At 46.3% G+C, this 16123-nt stretch overlaps 1 protein-coding gene across 1 annotated transcript in view; it reads left to right on the forward strand.

Moving 5' to 3' along the window:
• Nucleotides 1-15551: 15551 nt before the first annotated feature.
• LOC144172818 (uncharacterized) overlaps nucleotides 15552-16123 on the forward strand; it is a 35629-nt gene continuing 35057 nt past the window's right edge. Inside the window, exon 1 of the mRNA XM_077701446.1 lies at nucleotides 15552-15872. Within this exon, the coding sequence (XP_077557572.1) occupies nucleotides 15588-15872 (285 nt within the window). The 5' untranslated portion in view covers nucleotides 15552-15587. The remainder of the gene's footprint in view (nucleotides 15873-16123) is intronic.

The following is a 16123-nucleotide window of genomic DNA, read 5'->3' on the forward strand; positions in this document are numbered from 1 at the left end:
AGCCCGCATGACATTCTTTTTAAAGTCCGGACATTGTTAACCCTTCCATAAAATGAAGTAAGGCGCATCAGGTCAATGCGCGAAACAGCGCGCTTTTAGGTGACGCGGGTCGGTTCTCTTGCCGTGATCGAGCTGCTCAGCAGTTCACTTTCCCGCCGCGCTCGGCCTTTCGCTGGAAGAAATTGTCCATTTTTCTGGGCTCGTCAGCCTGCGGAGTGACGTCGAGGCGTCCACTTCAGGCACGCGTAATCCGCCTTGTCGGAAGTGGCCCTTGCGGAGTGGTGCGTCCAACGGTTAGGCCAGCACAAACAATTCTCAGGATGGCCTACAAAGTCTGAACGAAACACACGAGGTACCATCCACCCTTTACATTTCGGCTACGCAGTTCTCGGAGCGGAGGTTAATAACTGTATTTTTGCAATTAACCCATACAGTTGCGTAACTTACACCAACTGGCAAGCGATACTCTATGAACACGGCTGCAGACGTTGTGTGTTATCACACTCTGGCGGAAGCATGCTTTTTTACAAATCCCTCAATATCTCTTCAGAAGTTTTAAATTGATTTTTGTGTCTATGCCGCAAATGGGCTGTAGTAAAAGGTCCTGAGCAACTTTGGTGAGTATTACATTGCACCGGTTTCCTACATGCCATTGTCATGCTCATATTCGTTTTTAACATATATTTCCCTTTATGACAAGTAGAATGGAGCTCAGTAAAATCGCGAGTGAAAATCGCAGTTCATATAAAAGATCTTTTCGCTCTATTCCTCTTGAATCCACTACAGCCCGACAATGATAGGCAGTGAGCCTGTGATCATTTATGCTGTTAATACACTTGTTAGTCTTAAAGACTAACCAGCAATGTTTTCTCGCTTCTAATTGAAATACAGCGGCCACATTTATGTGACAGTGTTCACACACTTGTGCACTATCTTGACAATGAGTACTCTGCCATCGGTATCCTTGTGCTTGGAGGACGAACTGTTGCATAGGCTGCCTTGGCGTATGGTGTTAAGGGAAGCTTCCCCAGCACTGCTGTCTGTAAATGATGAAGCCATTAGGACATCTGACAAAACAACGATACAAGAAAATCACAATGTTCAGGCAACAAGCTTGGTGAGGCACAGACCTCGCCTTGAGCGAATCAAGCAGCGTTCCTGCCGGTCAGTCAATAAAAAAACAGGAGCAACCAAGCGTGGCCATTCACTCAACGAAAGAATTCACAGGAACATAGCTGGTGCCAAAACCCATTCGGCTAAGAATTATTTGCTTAATTTCAATTATTGCACAATGGTGATGTGCGTAGTTTCAAAATGTTAGACGTTTAAATTTCGGCTTTGTACCCTAAGTTGCACAGTGTGGGTGTGTCGTGAGGGTCCACGAATAATGTGACTGAATCCCCTGGATGATGATAAACTCGGACTGAGAGGGGAGGAAAGTCGTGTGCGGTTGTTGCTGAACAAATTTCTTTCACATTTTTATGCCATTAGGCTGCTATGAAAACAAATAATAAAAAGTTATCACGTTTCATAATCGTCATCTGCGATGACAAGCTCTGCTTTTGGCTCCGTGTATGCTCCGTCTACTCTTGCAGGAGCTTATTGGCAACCGCTACGGTAGTATGCAGATCTGGTGCCGCCCTGTTCAAGAGGAAAGTTGGCCTTATCCCACCCAGAAGTGAACCCATGGCCCGAGTTCCGCTAGCTTAGGGCAGCAGGCAGATACATGGCCAATGCTCAAGGCCGGCCCCGGTGCCATTGGGTGCCAGGGAATGGTGGCTTCCTCTGCTGCAAAAGGCTGAAAAAATAGGGGGCGAGCAGGGTTCTAGTCTGTAGCCACCAGAATGTAAGTTGCAGCCAGCGGGTAGAGACTTGCAGGGATGTCGAGGAATGTTAAGAGGGTTTGAGGTGCCGCTGTGGAAATAACTCCGTCTGTGCAGCTTTGCGGAAGCTACCATTACTCTAGGATCTAGCTACTGGTTGTGTGCGTGTTTTCAGTTAAAAGATTGGAAAATCTCTAGGGTGGTTTTTATTGCACGCATAATAGTACTGCACATGCTAGTCGATGGGCCCAATTGTTTTCTCATACGTAGAAGCATGGTGACTCAATCTCCCCCTTTTGGTGCCGTCCATTGTTTCGTCCGGCGAACAAAAGAAGGCGTATGAAAGGAGATGTCGGGAGTTTGGGGTGCTGCTTATCGGCAAAGAATGAGCCTTGCACATGCTTACACCGCGTCGTGCGAAGTTGGTATCCTTTCTACTCTGTGACACTTTTAACGTGCCGTCATCTGGTCAGCATGCAAGGCAGACTTCTTTTCCTGGACTCGTATTAGGTTTACCAGCCTGCGGATAAATTACCCTGCATACAATGCCTAAACATTGTTCCGCACCACTTCATAAGTGGGATGCCTCATGAAACCCGGAACTGTGCTACCATGAGCTGCCGTCCAAACAAGACCATCAAAATGCCTGACTCTGGAACATTTTCCTGACACTAGTATAACAAGGGCATCTAGCATCAGTCAGTCTCCAGGACCATCGTCTGTTCACTTTGCTTCACCAGAGGTGATTACAAGGTAGAAAGGAAACGCAAGTTGCTGCGTCCAGCAGTCGTGACGACTCAGTTTCCGTCCTACCCAACCTAGATGCTGCCATCTTGTTCCAAGGGGCCCAAAACTCTGCTTGGCGCCCCACGTGATCCGTTCATCCAAGCGAGTACTTCAGTGTCACCAGTGTTAGTGGCAAAAGACAAAAAAACGAAATGCCTTCCAGTGTTGCACGCACAGCCTGTAGATACCAGCGCAAAGAAACATAGCTTTGGGCTAATCTGCAGATGGTCGGAAACACTTGGAAAGTGGATTAAAAACTCAAGAATGTAACACAGAATTTGGCCTGCTTGGATATACTGCAGTGACAAAAAGAAACGCAAACCGTCTTAATGTGAAAGAGAATAGACTAACCGAGCGCTTGCAACAACTTCACCAAGCGTGTGATGAATTCAGAAAAACGTTCAACAATATGGGGTCAACTGAGCTGCGGAAGCTCAAAAGACCCTCTCAGAATCCGTGCAAGAAGCAGATAGGAAGCGGAATTTGACATGAAAAAGATAATCAAGTTTCATAAGGTGCGGTTGACTTGGCAGGAGCCTAATCTGCATGAATGTGTTGTGGAAAGTGACATCTAGTAAAGGTTACAGTCATGTGCAGGGAAGAAAACTGCATGGGCTACAGCATTAAAGCACACTACAAAAGTTCGTTGGATCTTCTGCAGGAGAGACTGGCTTAACAAGCTTAATAAAAGAGCGCCTCCAACTGGAGACAGAATTCTTGCGGTGAGAAAAAGAGCCACACTGTAGCCTCATTTCTGACGAATGGAAAACTGTGCCAGAATGAAACAAGAAATACCCTATGGTGTGTTGCGTGGAAGGTGAACGCCGCAAACATGATACAGCAGTGGAGAAGTCTGATAATCGCTGAACCCTTGATAGAGAAATCTTTGATAATCACTTTCATAAGTGCTGACGAAAGCCTTCAAATTTGTGAGCTGCTTTAGTTCCCACGAATAATCTTTTCATTAACACTCAAAAAAATATCCTTGTTACAAGCTGCATAAAAAGTCCCAGCAGAGCTTCTCCAATCAAAATCAAATCAAATCAAATCAAATCATTTATTTGCCATCTTACATAGTAGATGGGAGGGCGGCGAGAAAAAAGCTGCTCACAGGCAGCTTGACCAGCCCACAGCCCCTGATTTATTTGGTTCAGCGCAGCTTAACGGTTGTACATCAGTACAGTGCATGTACGTGGCATTATAAATGAACTGAACACACTGGAGAAAAAAAATCCTGCCCGAAAAATCCGAAAAAAAAATCGGTGCCCGAATTAAAGTAAAGGCCCGAATTCACGTGATTTCAGAAAGCGGTTCCCTCCCTGCCGATTAGACTCGGGGAGGTTCACGTGCTTCAGTGGCGTTTATGTGGAAGAAGCGGTCGCGGCTGGCTTTGTGGAGAGATTAAGCGAAAAGTATATCTGTGCACCGATTTCGTGACTGTGAAATTTCGGGGGTGTGCCCCACTGTTGTTTTTTGGTCAGCACCGCCCCTTACATTACCCCCTCGACCACGAGCACTCACACGAGATAGATAACAGAAATGAGAAAAGGAAGGCAACAAAAATCGTATTCTCGCTTACGAGTTGAACTAGAAACTTTCAAGTGCGTCAGAAGGAGTCACATCACAGCAAAATTAGAAGCTCTTTTACTTTTTTTCCAATTTTACTCTGGGTGAAAAACACTTGTTATTTCTTACTGTTTTTTACCCTTTTTTTAGCTGCTTACATCTCTGCATTTATAAATGAGAACATTACCCATGATTCCCTTAATTTGACCTGAATTACCCTATCCCGAACCCTTCAATGAAGCTGCTTTAGTTCGGCCACCACTTATTTCGTTTCCGAGCAACCGCCACCATGGTGGAGTGCAAGGGATGTATCACTCTCACAGGCGGAGAGGGGCATTCCACATGCCGCACCGAAAGGACGAGATCGAGTGGCTGTCACAGCAGGGCCCTCGAATTTAATGCGCATGGCAGTGATAAGAGTGCTTTCAAAGCGACGATAGGCTTCCTGGGATTCTGTGCACACCTGGTAATGAAGTGTCGAGCGAACCTTGCATGGTTGGCGAAGTCTACGATAGCGCACAGTTAAGCAAGAGAGCTAGAATTCAAACATGCTGCCTGCTCAACAAAACTATATGCAACCACTGAGGAAACCAATCTCGGGACGTATACATCTCAACTATGCTACAGTGTTAGTAATAAGCCGGACTGGCTGGGAAAGATTTTTCATGTTGATTCGTACCAAGAGAAACAGAACAGAGCGTCAGCACTGCCTTCAGCTCACTCCTGGCAATGCTGGGGAGAGAGAGAGAGAGAGAGAGAGAAAGAGAGAGAGAGAGAGAGAGAGAGCTCTTTATTAGATGAAATCAGATAGGTTTGCCGCATGTTCCCGCCTGCATGCTACTCTGCGGGGATGGGGAGAAGGGATTAAAGGCCCTAAAAAAAGTAGGGCAGTAGAAAGAGGCAAAAAGAAGAGATTGAAAGAAAAAGTGAACACGAAGCTTTGCATGGTGACTTAAAATTCCACACGATCTCACACGTAAAGTTCTAAGTTGTCTGTGCGAGGCCGATTACGTGTAAATAGTCATATAAAGCAACCAACACTTTTCTCTGGGACGATGGAGAGGGCCAGTGTCCCATGAGAACTTTCAAAGATATAGATGCGTTGCACTCAATCTTTTCTGCGAGGTGATTTATTTCTTGGGTGTATGCCGGACACTCTAGAAGGACGTGCTCTACTGTTAGGGGAATCCACAATTATCGCAATAGGGGTTTGCAGTTAGACCGATACGATCGCGGAAAGAGTTCGTGAGCCCTGTGTTGAAACGCAACCGGTGGGAAATGGTTTCAAGCTTACGTGGAATCCGCTCTGGTAGCCTCATTCTGAGTCCAGGGTCTATATGGTGCAAGAAAGGGTGCCGAGTTTCGGGACAAGACCACAGACGTTTTCGCTCCTCTAAGGCAAGCTCCTTCGCTAGCGCTGCGGCCTCGTCTTTTGTGAAAAAAGAACTTTCTTACATTTCGCAGCTGTAGGCCTGTGCGAGCTGCCTCATCCGTTTTCTCGTTGCCGAGAATGCCGCAATGTGCAAGCATCCATTGTAGGGTCACTCGGTGACCGGCGACGTAGCCGAGATGGTGCAGGTACGTGACGCCACGGGATACATGCTCGTGAAGGCTGAAGCAGCTGGCACGCCGTAAGGTTTGCAGCGCGGCCTTCGAGACCGTGAATATAGCTAGGGAGCCATGAAGTCGAAGCACTGCTCACCACCTGCCTCTGCTGATGATCCCGTCACACATTGGCTCAGCGGGCCTTATCACTCCCACAGCCCATTGTATACGTTGTAACATGAAGAGCGCAGCCAGTGCGGGGCAGCAAAAGCGGAAGGAATGCGAATTACGTCGACGAAATGCCGACACTGGTGAACAACAAAAGGTGCGAGAGACAGCCAAGTCCGCAACTAAGGCGAGCAAAAGCGAAAGGCACGTGAGAAACACGTTGTGGACTTCCAAACCCAGAGCAAGGAGTGTGCATTGGGCTGACCCTCAAGTTCACGAGCGAGAAACACGACGGGCATTATTAAAGGGACAGACAACCGATTTTTTGTCTTGTATATGTTCTCTAGCTTATATTAAAGCCAGCATTTCATATACTGGGGTAACCTCAGGGAAATTTATAAAAAAAGTGGTGGAAATCATTTTAGTTTGGCACTAAACTTCCCAAAATCTGAAAGGTGGTGGTTCTCGTTGTACCAATGTAACAACAAATTACGTGTCCTGGTTACATGAACTGCGATCTTTGCAGCTTTTGAAACTGCTGAAACGTTTATTCACTCCTTGGAAAACTTTTAACAAAAGTATTTGTATAAGTTTAAATTGTAGGTGTATTTTTAAACATTCCTTTGAAAATTTTAAAGACGCGTCCCCTCTGGGTTGCTCTCAGCGTGGCTGGCTGAGCCTCCATGCCAAGAGCAACGGCAGCGTTCAGTAGACAGACCGGTGAAGGAGCTTCCTGCTTGTATTTGACGTTGTTTGATGATTCTGCCTGAGTCAGGGGCGTTTGTGCTATCGAAATATGAGTGTTCCCTTTCTAAAACCACCAACGGTAGCGTTAAAAAGACAAAAAAAAATACACGCCCGGGGAGAATAGAACCGCCGACCTCCACAACATGGAGGAAGCATTCTGCCTCTCGTCTATCCCAACAGATGGCGCCTTCATGGAAAATGAGCATTTCGTACTAGGCCATCAATACATGCAGTTGAGGTCGTCTAGCTGTTACAACAACACATAAAGAAATAGAAAAGCCTGCAATTCGCAATTTTCAGCTGGGCAGAAATATTTAAATGCCGCTTTTTGTCTTGCATACAGACAAAAGTATATGGCCGCGCTACTGTATGTCACTGTTGCCACCATTATTTTTGGGAGGACACGTATGGCTGATTGATCGAAAAATGTTTATTTAAAAAGTTTTAGGGCCATATCGCCACAACCGTTTCACGTTAAGGTGTTTCAGGTGATGCTGTTTCATTTTGGACAGAGAGCATACACACAACAAAAATCCTTTGCCTGTACCTTTAACCTTCCACAAACAGATGTTCAATTATTTCCTCCAATTAAACAACGCATCCTCTGCTAAAAGATTTGCGTTTTTTGCGACATTCAAATCATTCAAACAATGACCTTGAGCATGATTTGTAAGATATGCCCAAGCCCTCCACCACAGCATGCCCCACAGCTCAGGTCAAGCTTTAGCACATTATTAGTAGGTGCCCTAAGCGTAATAGCCATTGCTTTTCCTCTATTCTCTTTCACTGGTTGTTCGTATTTACTGTGCCTGTTCCTGTACTCGCGTATTGGCATTTTGGTGAGCCACATCCCAAGTAATCGGGGAGTCAGAATTTCAAGCTGGCTTAGTTTCTAATTCCGGTCCATTAAACTGCAAATAGTAGGCAAAACAAGCAGTGAGCTATCAGATGCTAGGGCTTTCTTACACCGTGTTAGGGTACAAATGCCTACGCCATTGTTTTGCTTTTGCCACTGGTGTTTGCCACGCTGTTCAGTTATGTTTATTTATTTATTTATTTATTTATTTATTTATTTATTTATTTATTTATTTATTTATTTATTTTTCTGGTAGCCCGTGAGGGCCGGTACAGGGTGGAAAAAAATAATGCTGGGATAGGCAGCTGAAAAATAACATAAGTCACAACATGTATCCCAGGCATTTTTCAATATACAATTTAGTGTAGTTAAATTGCGGCAAAAGAACATATCGAAGCACACACAATGGACACTCACTGTAAAAGAAGCAAAACTGTGTAACCGACGTGGGACATCTGGTAACGTTATCTAGAGGTAATCCTTGATGACATTCAGGAATACTTTAGGTCGTTTAGATCAATAAAAACCCAGATATCGCTTATCTTTCTCAAAGCAGCATTTGGTTTTCGACGTGAGGCCATTCTCGCACAGGTGCTGAAACACTTGCTTGAGTGTTGAGCTGTTGCTCCATTTTCCCCGTAGAATATACCAACAAGACATATTTCAGGCAGAAATATCCCTTTGCCTCAGCGTCAATGCAAAGAAGCTGTGACACGTCCAAAATTAACATGCTGAAATAATTTACTCATTTTCGCAGCAAAAACTTGTTCTTATTTAACGTTGAAGACGATTTCCAAACTTCAGACCGCCATTATAAGGTAAGTAAGTTGTGGTTTTTTGGCACAGCAACCTTTCGGTTATAATGCGCCAGACGCAGGGTAGAATAGTTAAGCGACGATTAAACGATGTTATTCAGGGTGTTGTGAGGATTAAAAACATTTTAAAAGGATTCAAAGAGGCACATAGCTAAAACCGGTGTAGAAGGCCGGCGTCCTCAAAAAATTGGAAAACGTTACTAAAATCCACCAACGGTTCATCACTAAGTAAAAGCGCAGGGTGTAAAGGGATGCAAAAGGTGTATAATGCTTTGAAATGTCTGATGCGTGCTGCTTCAAGGTGTGGGCAGCTTATTAAAACATGAAGTACAGTAAGAGGTTCTCCACAGTGGTCACACATGGGTTTCTGTTCTTTCTGGACCAGGAAGCCGTGTGTGAGCACAGTGTGACCTATTCGCAGTCGGCATAAAATAACCTCATAAAAACGATTTCTGTGTCTGCAACTTTTCCATTCAGATAGGTATGGCTTCACTAGGTGTAACTTATTTTCAGTCTGTCTGTCCCATTCAGTTTGCCAGTACATTGTAATGGACTTTCGTATGGTGTTCCGAAGGTCCTGGTAAGGAACCTTGGACTTCGTTATTGCACAATGCTTAGTATGGTATGCTGCTCTATCGACAGTTTCATTTTCTGGAATGCCGATGTGGCTTGGCACCCAACAAAAGACGACACTAACCCCTGCCGATGTGAGGCAGCACAGTCGATTTTTTAGCATACCTACAGCCGCATTCTTTGAAGGGACAAGGGAGGTCAAAGCACGTATGGCGCTTAAGGAATCTGTAAAAATTGCCACTTTTTGTAGTCCATTTGCTATTACGTCTTCAATAGCTGAGGTTATACCAAAAACCTCTGCAGTGAAGACACTGCCCTCATCAACTATCCTCTCAGCTACAGTAACTGCCGACGAGTTTACAAAAGCATAACCGGTGTGACCAGCAGTTTTTGAACCATCAGTAAAGTAGTGGCAATAGCTACTGTATTTATCCTTAAGTGCAAGAAATTCTTGGCGCAAAAGCTGGTGTGGAAAAGCTTTCTTGTCGTATTTTAACAGCGACAGGTCACATTTGACAGCACTATAGTCCCAAGGGGCTAAAGCGTCCGAGAAACTCAGAAGAGTTGTCGGGCATATCTTGAAAGAGTACAGAGTCATGTGCTCCTCCAAACGGAGGGCAAGAGGGCGGACCACTCTTGGTTTGTTCTCATAGAGCTTCTTGTACTTATTTTCAAACAATTCTCTGGCACAAGGATGGTCATTTATGCATGCTATTTTGGCTGCATATACTCCACTTAGGTACGCTCGACGGTACTGCAGAGGCCACTCATTGCACTCAACGTAAAGACTATCAACAGGGGAGGTACGATATGCACCTCATGCAAGTCTGAGGCCCAAGTTGTGCACTGGATCGAGTGAGGTAAGAACAGATTGGCGAGCTGACCCATAAACAATACAGCCATAATCAAGACGAGACCGTACAAGTGAGCCGTAAATTCGGAGCAAACATGCACGGTCGGCCCCCCATGACTTGTGCGACAAAATTTTCAATATGTTAAGTGTCCTCATGCAGGTCATTTTGAGTGTCTTTATGTGAGCCCCAAATGTTAATTTGGAGTCATAAATGATGCCCAAGAATTTGTGCTCACTGTGTACTGGAACGAGCATATCCCTGATTTTTATTGTAGGTTTGGCATGAATACCTCGTTTCCGCGTGAAACACACACATGCACACTTCTCAGGAGAAAAGCGAAAACCGTTTTCATCTGCCCATCGTTGCAACCGATTGACCGTAGTCTGGATTTGTCTCTCACAGACTGATTGGTTACATGACGAAAAGGCAATCTGCAGGTCATCGACGTAAAGGGAGTACATAACCGGTCGAGGAATAACCTTTGCCAAGGAATTTATTTTAATGGCGAAGAGTGTCACACTTAGCACACTGCCCTGAGGTACTCCATTTTCCTGGCTGAAAGAACGGGAGACTGCATTGCCCAGTCTCACAGTAAAGGTTCGTTCTTGAAGAAAATCTTGTACACATGAAAACATTCGCCCTCTGATTCCCATTGCTGCCATATCCTGCAGAATTCCATACCGCCAAGTGGTATCATAAGCCTTAGCCATATCAAAAAAGACAGCAAGGCAAAACTGGTTGTTAACGAAAGCATCTCGTATCATTGTTTCAAGCCGAACAAGGTGGTCAGTTGTAGACCGAAACTGCCGAAAACCACATTGAAACCTATCTAAGTAACCTGAACGTTCGAGAACAAAGACCAATCTAAAATTGACTATCCGCTCAAATGTCTTGCACAGACAACTGGTCAACGTTATGGGTCGGTAGCTTGATGGACAGTCGGGTGGCTTGCCATCTTTCAGTAACGGAATTACGACAGCCTTTTTCCATGCTTTGGGCAGCCTACCCGTTTTCCAGATTTCATTAAAGAACTTCAGAAGCACTTCTAAGCAGCTATCATTTAGGTGTTGTAGAAAGGCGTAGTGAATAAAGTCAGGGCCAACAGAAGTAGCCTTGCACTGAGCTAGTGCTCTTTTAAGTTCGTACAATGTAAATTCTTGGTTATAGTCTTCAGTGTTGTTGCTAGTATTTTTAATCCTGAGCTTTTCAGCATTAGCCTTATGTCTCATGAACTCTTGTGTGTAATTTTTATCGCTAGAAACATCTGAAAAGTGGGCACCTAAAACATCCGCTTGCGTTTGCAACAAATCGTTCCCACCGTCGGTAGAAAAAAGTGGTACCGTAAACCGTCTGTAGATGCCTTTGACTTTCCGTACATGGTCCCAGACTTTTTTTGCGGGAGTGGTAGTGTTTATTGTGCCTACAAAGTTTTGCCACGAGTTTCTTTTTGCTTCTTTTCTGATTTTTCTGGCAGCAGCTCGGGCAGCCTTAAAGCTCAGGCAGTTGTCCATGGTAGGGTACCGTCTGAACACACCCCAGGCCTTGTTTTGCTTTTTCCGGGCTTCGCGACAGGCATCATTCCACCACGGCTTTGGCCGCTTAGGGATTCGGCCAGATGATTGTGGGACGGCTACTTTAGCAGCTTTGACAAGTTCCTCGCAAATGTAGGCGTTTGCTTCGTCTATGGACATACTGCTCATGTCAAATCCCTCAAAACTGACCAGATCCTTAAACTTTCCCCAGTCTGCTCTCTCGAGCCTCCATCGGGGTGGACAGTTTTTGAGGGCTGGAAGTGGCTGCACGTCTCGCAACAAGGCGGGAAAGTGGTCACTTCCGTGTGGATCGTTCACTACACTCCACTCAAAGTCCATCTCGAGCTCTGGCGACCCAACACAAAGGTCTAGCGCAGAAAAGTTTCCCGTACCCGCAGAAAAATATGTCTTGTCTCCATTATTGAACACAAAGAGGCTGTTATTCATCAACCATTGTTCGATTTGTTTTCCCCGACTGTCGATTTTGTCACCTCCCCATAGGCAGTGATGGGCATTAAAGTCCCCCATAATAACAAATGGTGCAGGCAGTTGCTCAACAAGGTCATTAAGTTCCTGTAATGACACATTATCAGATGGTGGCAGATAAAGTGAGACAACAGTGATCAGTTTGTTGACATAAACTTGTGCTGCAACGGCCTCCAGTGTAGTGTCAAGTTGTATTGACTTTAGAATTGTGCCCTGTGCCACAACCAAAGCCACACCCCCTGAAGCACGGGTGCTCTCTTCTCTGTCCTTTCTGAGGAGGTGATAACTGCGGAGAATTTTATCATGTTTTTTTGTTAAATTTGTCTCCTGCAATGCCACCACTTGGGGCTCATATTCGTCTATCAACTTATGTATATCATCAATGTTATGAATTAAACCTCTACAGTTCCAGTGTATGAAGGGAACCGGCATTTTAGTTTTTTGGATGAGGTACAATTCTTTTTTTTTTTTTTTTTTACTTTTTGTCAGGTGGTTTCCTTGCAGGAGGTTCACTCCTTGCAGGGATCTTGGATGTATTCTTCCCAGTACCTTTAGAAGGCACGGGTAGGAGAGATGTAGAGTGTCTTCCAGTGCCCCTTTGGGGCCCTGAAAGGGACGAGGTGGAGGGAACAACGTCCATGGCCTCCTCCGCCGGAGCAGAGAGGGCCGGTGGTTGCACAGCCTCGGGGGCCGGAGCGCGTGCAGTCGTCTGTGGCTGTGCTGGCTGCTGCACGGGGGGAGACTGGGCAAGGGCCAGGTCAGCAGAGCTAAAATGCGTCCCTACCGATGCCCGAGGCGGCCCGGCCCCCCGGCGCGCCACCTCGGCGAAAGTGCCTTTTTGCACAAACGAGAAGCGTCTTCGCGCTTCTTGAATTGACAGACCTTCTTTTACCTTGATAGCCATTATTTCTTTTTCATTTTGGAATTTCTGGCATTTTCGTGAGTACGCAGGGTGTGGCCCTGCACAATTGACACACTTTACTTCCTGCGCTGCGCAGGAGTTCGCGTGATGATCAGTACTCGCGCACTTGGCGCACGTCTCTTTGCCCCGACAGCTTTGCAGTGTGTGACCAAACCTCTGGCACTTAAAGCACCGGCGTGGGTTTGGGATGTATGGACGGACTCGATGGACTACATAGCCAAGTTTCAGGGATTCAGGAAGCTTGGTGGAGTTGAAAGTCAATACAAGGTGATTAGTGGGGATGTCAATGTCGTTACGTCGGATCATGATACGCCTGACAGCGGTAACATTTTCCTCTTGCAGGCCCTCTAAGATTTCATCCTCCGTGAGGTCTGCGAGGTCAGGATCTGAAATCACTCCTTGGCACGAGTTTAGGCTTCGGTGAGCCGATACTTTTATAGTTAGGTTTGCTAACCTTTGCATTGCAAACACTGCATCAGCCTGGGCTTTGTTTTCGCATTCAATGAGGATACCTCCAGAGGACATCTTTGTAGCTTTGCATTTACTGCCGAGGACAGCTTCCAGTTCTTTAGCGACTACGAATGGCGAGGCCTTTCGTAGGGGGCACTGGCTGTCGGTCGATTCGATAACAAGAAATCTTGGAAAGCTTTGTTCTTTTAGTTGGAATGGGACCCTTGATACAGGGTAGCTTACTGCGGTGCGAACTCGTTTCCGAGCCCGATCATGAGGAGGTTTTGTCGTAGCCATAAACCAGCAAATAAACATTCAGCAGCCATGCTGGCCACCCACCTCGGAGCCCAACACGGGAACGCAAACTTGCGTTAGCCATACGTGGCCACTATAACCCTGCATAAAGAAACCTAGGGTGGCCATTCACACAGGGTTAACCCTTGCCGCCTGGAAGAGGAGATCGGAAAGCAGAAAAAAATAGAGGACAGGAAAGATGGAGAAAGAAGACAGGAAAGCGAAAGAGTGGAGAGGGGGACAGGAAAGGGCGACTGGCTGATTCCCCCTCGGCCGGGTCAGTCCGGGGGTGCCGTCTACAAGAAGCGGGGGCCAAAGTGGCGTGTTGCCTCCACCAAGGGGCCCTAAGGTCCACAACAACCTCGGTGTCGGCTCAGCCACCAGGATCCCCTTTTCCCTGGACACGGCTAAGCCACGCACAGCCTAAAGCGTGGGTGGGTCCAACCCACATGGGCTCGGGGTCCGCGGTGTCGCCACTACCGTCACCTTGAACGAACAAGGTGCCCCTGCGGGGGCCATTATAAGGAGATAGCTGCTTGTATGCATTTGTTTATTCATGTACTTGTTTGTTAAGGCCACAAAACATTGTCAACATTTATTAGTGGCATCTGCATTGGATGTATAGCCGGTGTCCTTACTGCTTTACGCCCCAATAATTTAGTTGCCATTGTTTCACACTAAAAACAAACAAGAGTCAATGAAGATGACTGCTGTAAAGGGCGGGTTGTCATGATGCATGATAAGACATGAGATATAAAAATTTCACAGAAGTGAGACACAAAAAAATGCTTTTGCGGGGAAACATGGACTTGTCTCCTTAAAAGTACGATGGGTGTTGTGTAATGTGTTGTGTGTATAGTTGTGGGAAGTGTTTGCGTCGAGTTGTGTCAAGTTCCTTGCAGTAGATGAGCATGGGTATTACGGATAGCCCTCTCCCCACGCGCTGCACATGGGTGTTGGTGAGCCAGTGAGGAGGTGCGAGTGCATTGCGTGTGTGTGCCCTATCCGTAACCTTGCTAAGGTCACTTCGGTGTGTCAGTTGTGTGAGTAAGTCGTGTATCGTCCCATGTGTGGCTTCATTACATGTATGTTGTATGTTTGTTCACTCCATTCTGATTGCCGCATTTTACAGAGTTGTCTTATGTGTCTTGAGGTTCTAAAGGTAGCATTGCTATGTTGACCGTGTTTTCGAGTGCAGCGCTGGCGGCCATTTCATACGCCAGCTCATTTCCGGTGATGCCAGAGCGGCCTGGCACCCAGCACACTGTCAGTCACCTTAAGGTTTGAAGAATAGGCTGATAAAATGGTTTTGAAAACAAGAATAATGACGTGGTTTTCGATGACTTTCCAGGTGACAATGTATGGACGACTCTCAGCGAATGTGTATAATTGGTGGACTTAAGAATGTGATGTTCAGCTATGGGGTTTACAAAAAGAAAAATGCCGTATGCTTCTGCTGTTGCAATTCTTCTCTTTACAATCATGGTTCTACCTGCTTCAAAATTAAGTCCCTGCGTAGCACGACACCGCAGTGATAGTTCTTGATGCACCGCGGAAAAACTCTGCAGCCCCGTATTTATCCTCCGGATACATGAAATGTCAAAATCCAAGTGTGGCCCATAGCATCAGAGCTATGCGCCACAGAAGAATTCTACCGGCATGTCTGTAATCAGAAGAGCCAGAAGTAGGGAATATGGAGAGCAGAATTTTGATAACTGACGATCCTTTCGAATGCGGCGAGTAGAAACACCGGCATCCCGAAAAAACAATGTTTTGCTCAGATTTCTTACTCGTTTGCAAAAAAGCACAATCCTCGATTAAAAATCCTCAATAAACATTCCCTCGATTTTCTACAGCTTAAGAAGTTGTAACTAACCGAATAAGGCTAGGCCAAACATTAGAAGCGGCATGGCCCCTGAAATTGTCAGTGTATTCTCAACTGCACGCATTCACCGCTGAACCTACTAAAAAGACCGGTTTCTAGGAGTGCTATCGCGGACCGCTCAGCAATCACGCAGGAGTGAATTCCGCTAAACGTCGAGATAAGCGCTATCGGTAATCGCGGCTCTGACGTAAGTGTCCCGAGATACAGGTGCTCCGGCCCGTGTCAGCTCAGTCGGCGAACAAAGGCGGTCGCGCTCGGTGCAGGGCGTTGCTGCTATCAGGCTGAATGGCGTCCGGCGGCCACGAGTACACGCTCGTGGGCTTCTCGGAGGAATTGGACCGGAGGCCACTGTTCTTCGTTGAAGCTCTTCCTTCGGCAAAAGTGTGCAGCGCCTGCGGTCTTGTGCCCAACGTCAAAGCTTTCCTCCGGTGCGAACATTTCTTCTGCAAGCCATGCTACGAACAGTGTGAGCGCAGTGGACAGGTCTCTTGCCCTCTGGACGGAGACACCTGCTCGCCCGATAACGTCACCTGGATGAACCCTCCTGCCAGAAGCATCTTGGAAAAGCAGGTACGGATGCTGATATCAATGCGGAAATTTTTTTCTCCGCGCCCATTTTCTTACCCGGAGACGATTACGGCATAAATATGTGCGGTTCCTGTGATAAATTGACAAGAAAACTTCGATATCCCAGGCCAGTTTATTTATTTACGCAGCGGGACAGGGTAACTGAACGCCATAGAAAGAAGCTGGCAAGTTACTGTGCAGATACAAGCTGCGCTACCTCTCTACCTGGGGGAGTTGCTAAATCGTTTTGTTAG

Source organism: Haemaphysalis longicornis, unplaced genomic scaffold (assembly GCF_048455015.1).
Source record: "Haemaphysalis longicornis isolate Haplotype H1 unplaced genomic scaffold, Haemaphysalis longicornis Haplotype H1 scaffold_26, whole genome shotgun sequence".
Taxonomy (NCBI): Eukaryota; Metazoa; Arthropoda; class Arachnida; order Ixodida; family Ixodidae; genus Haemaphysalis; species Haemaphysalis longicornis.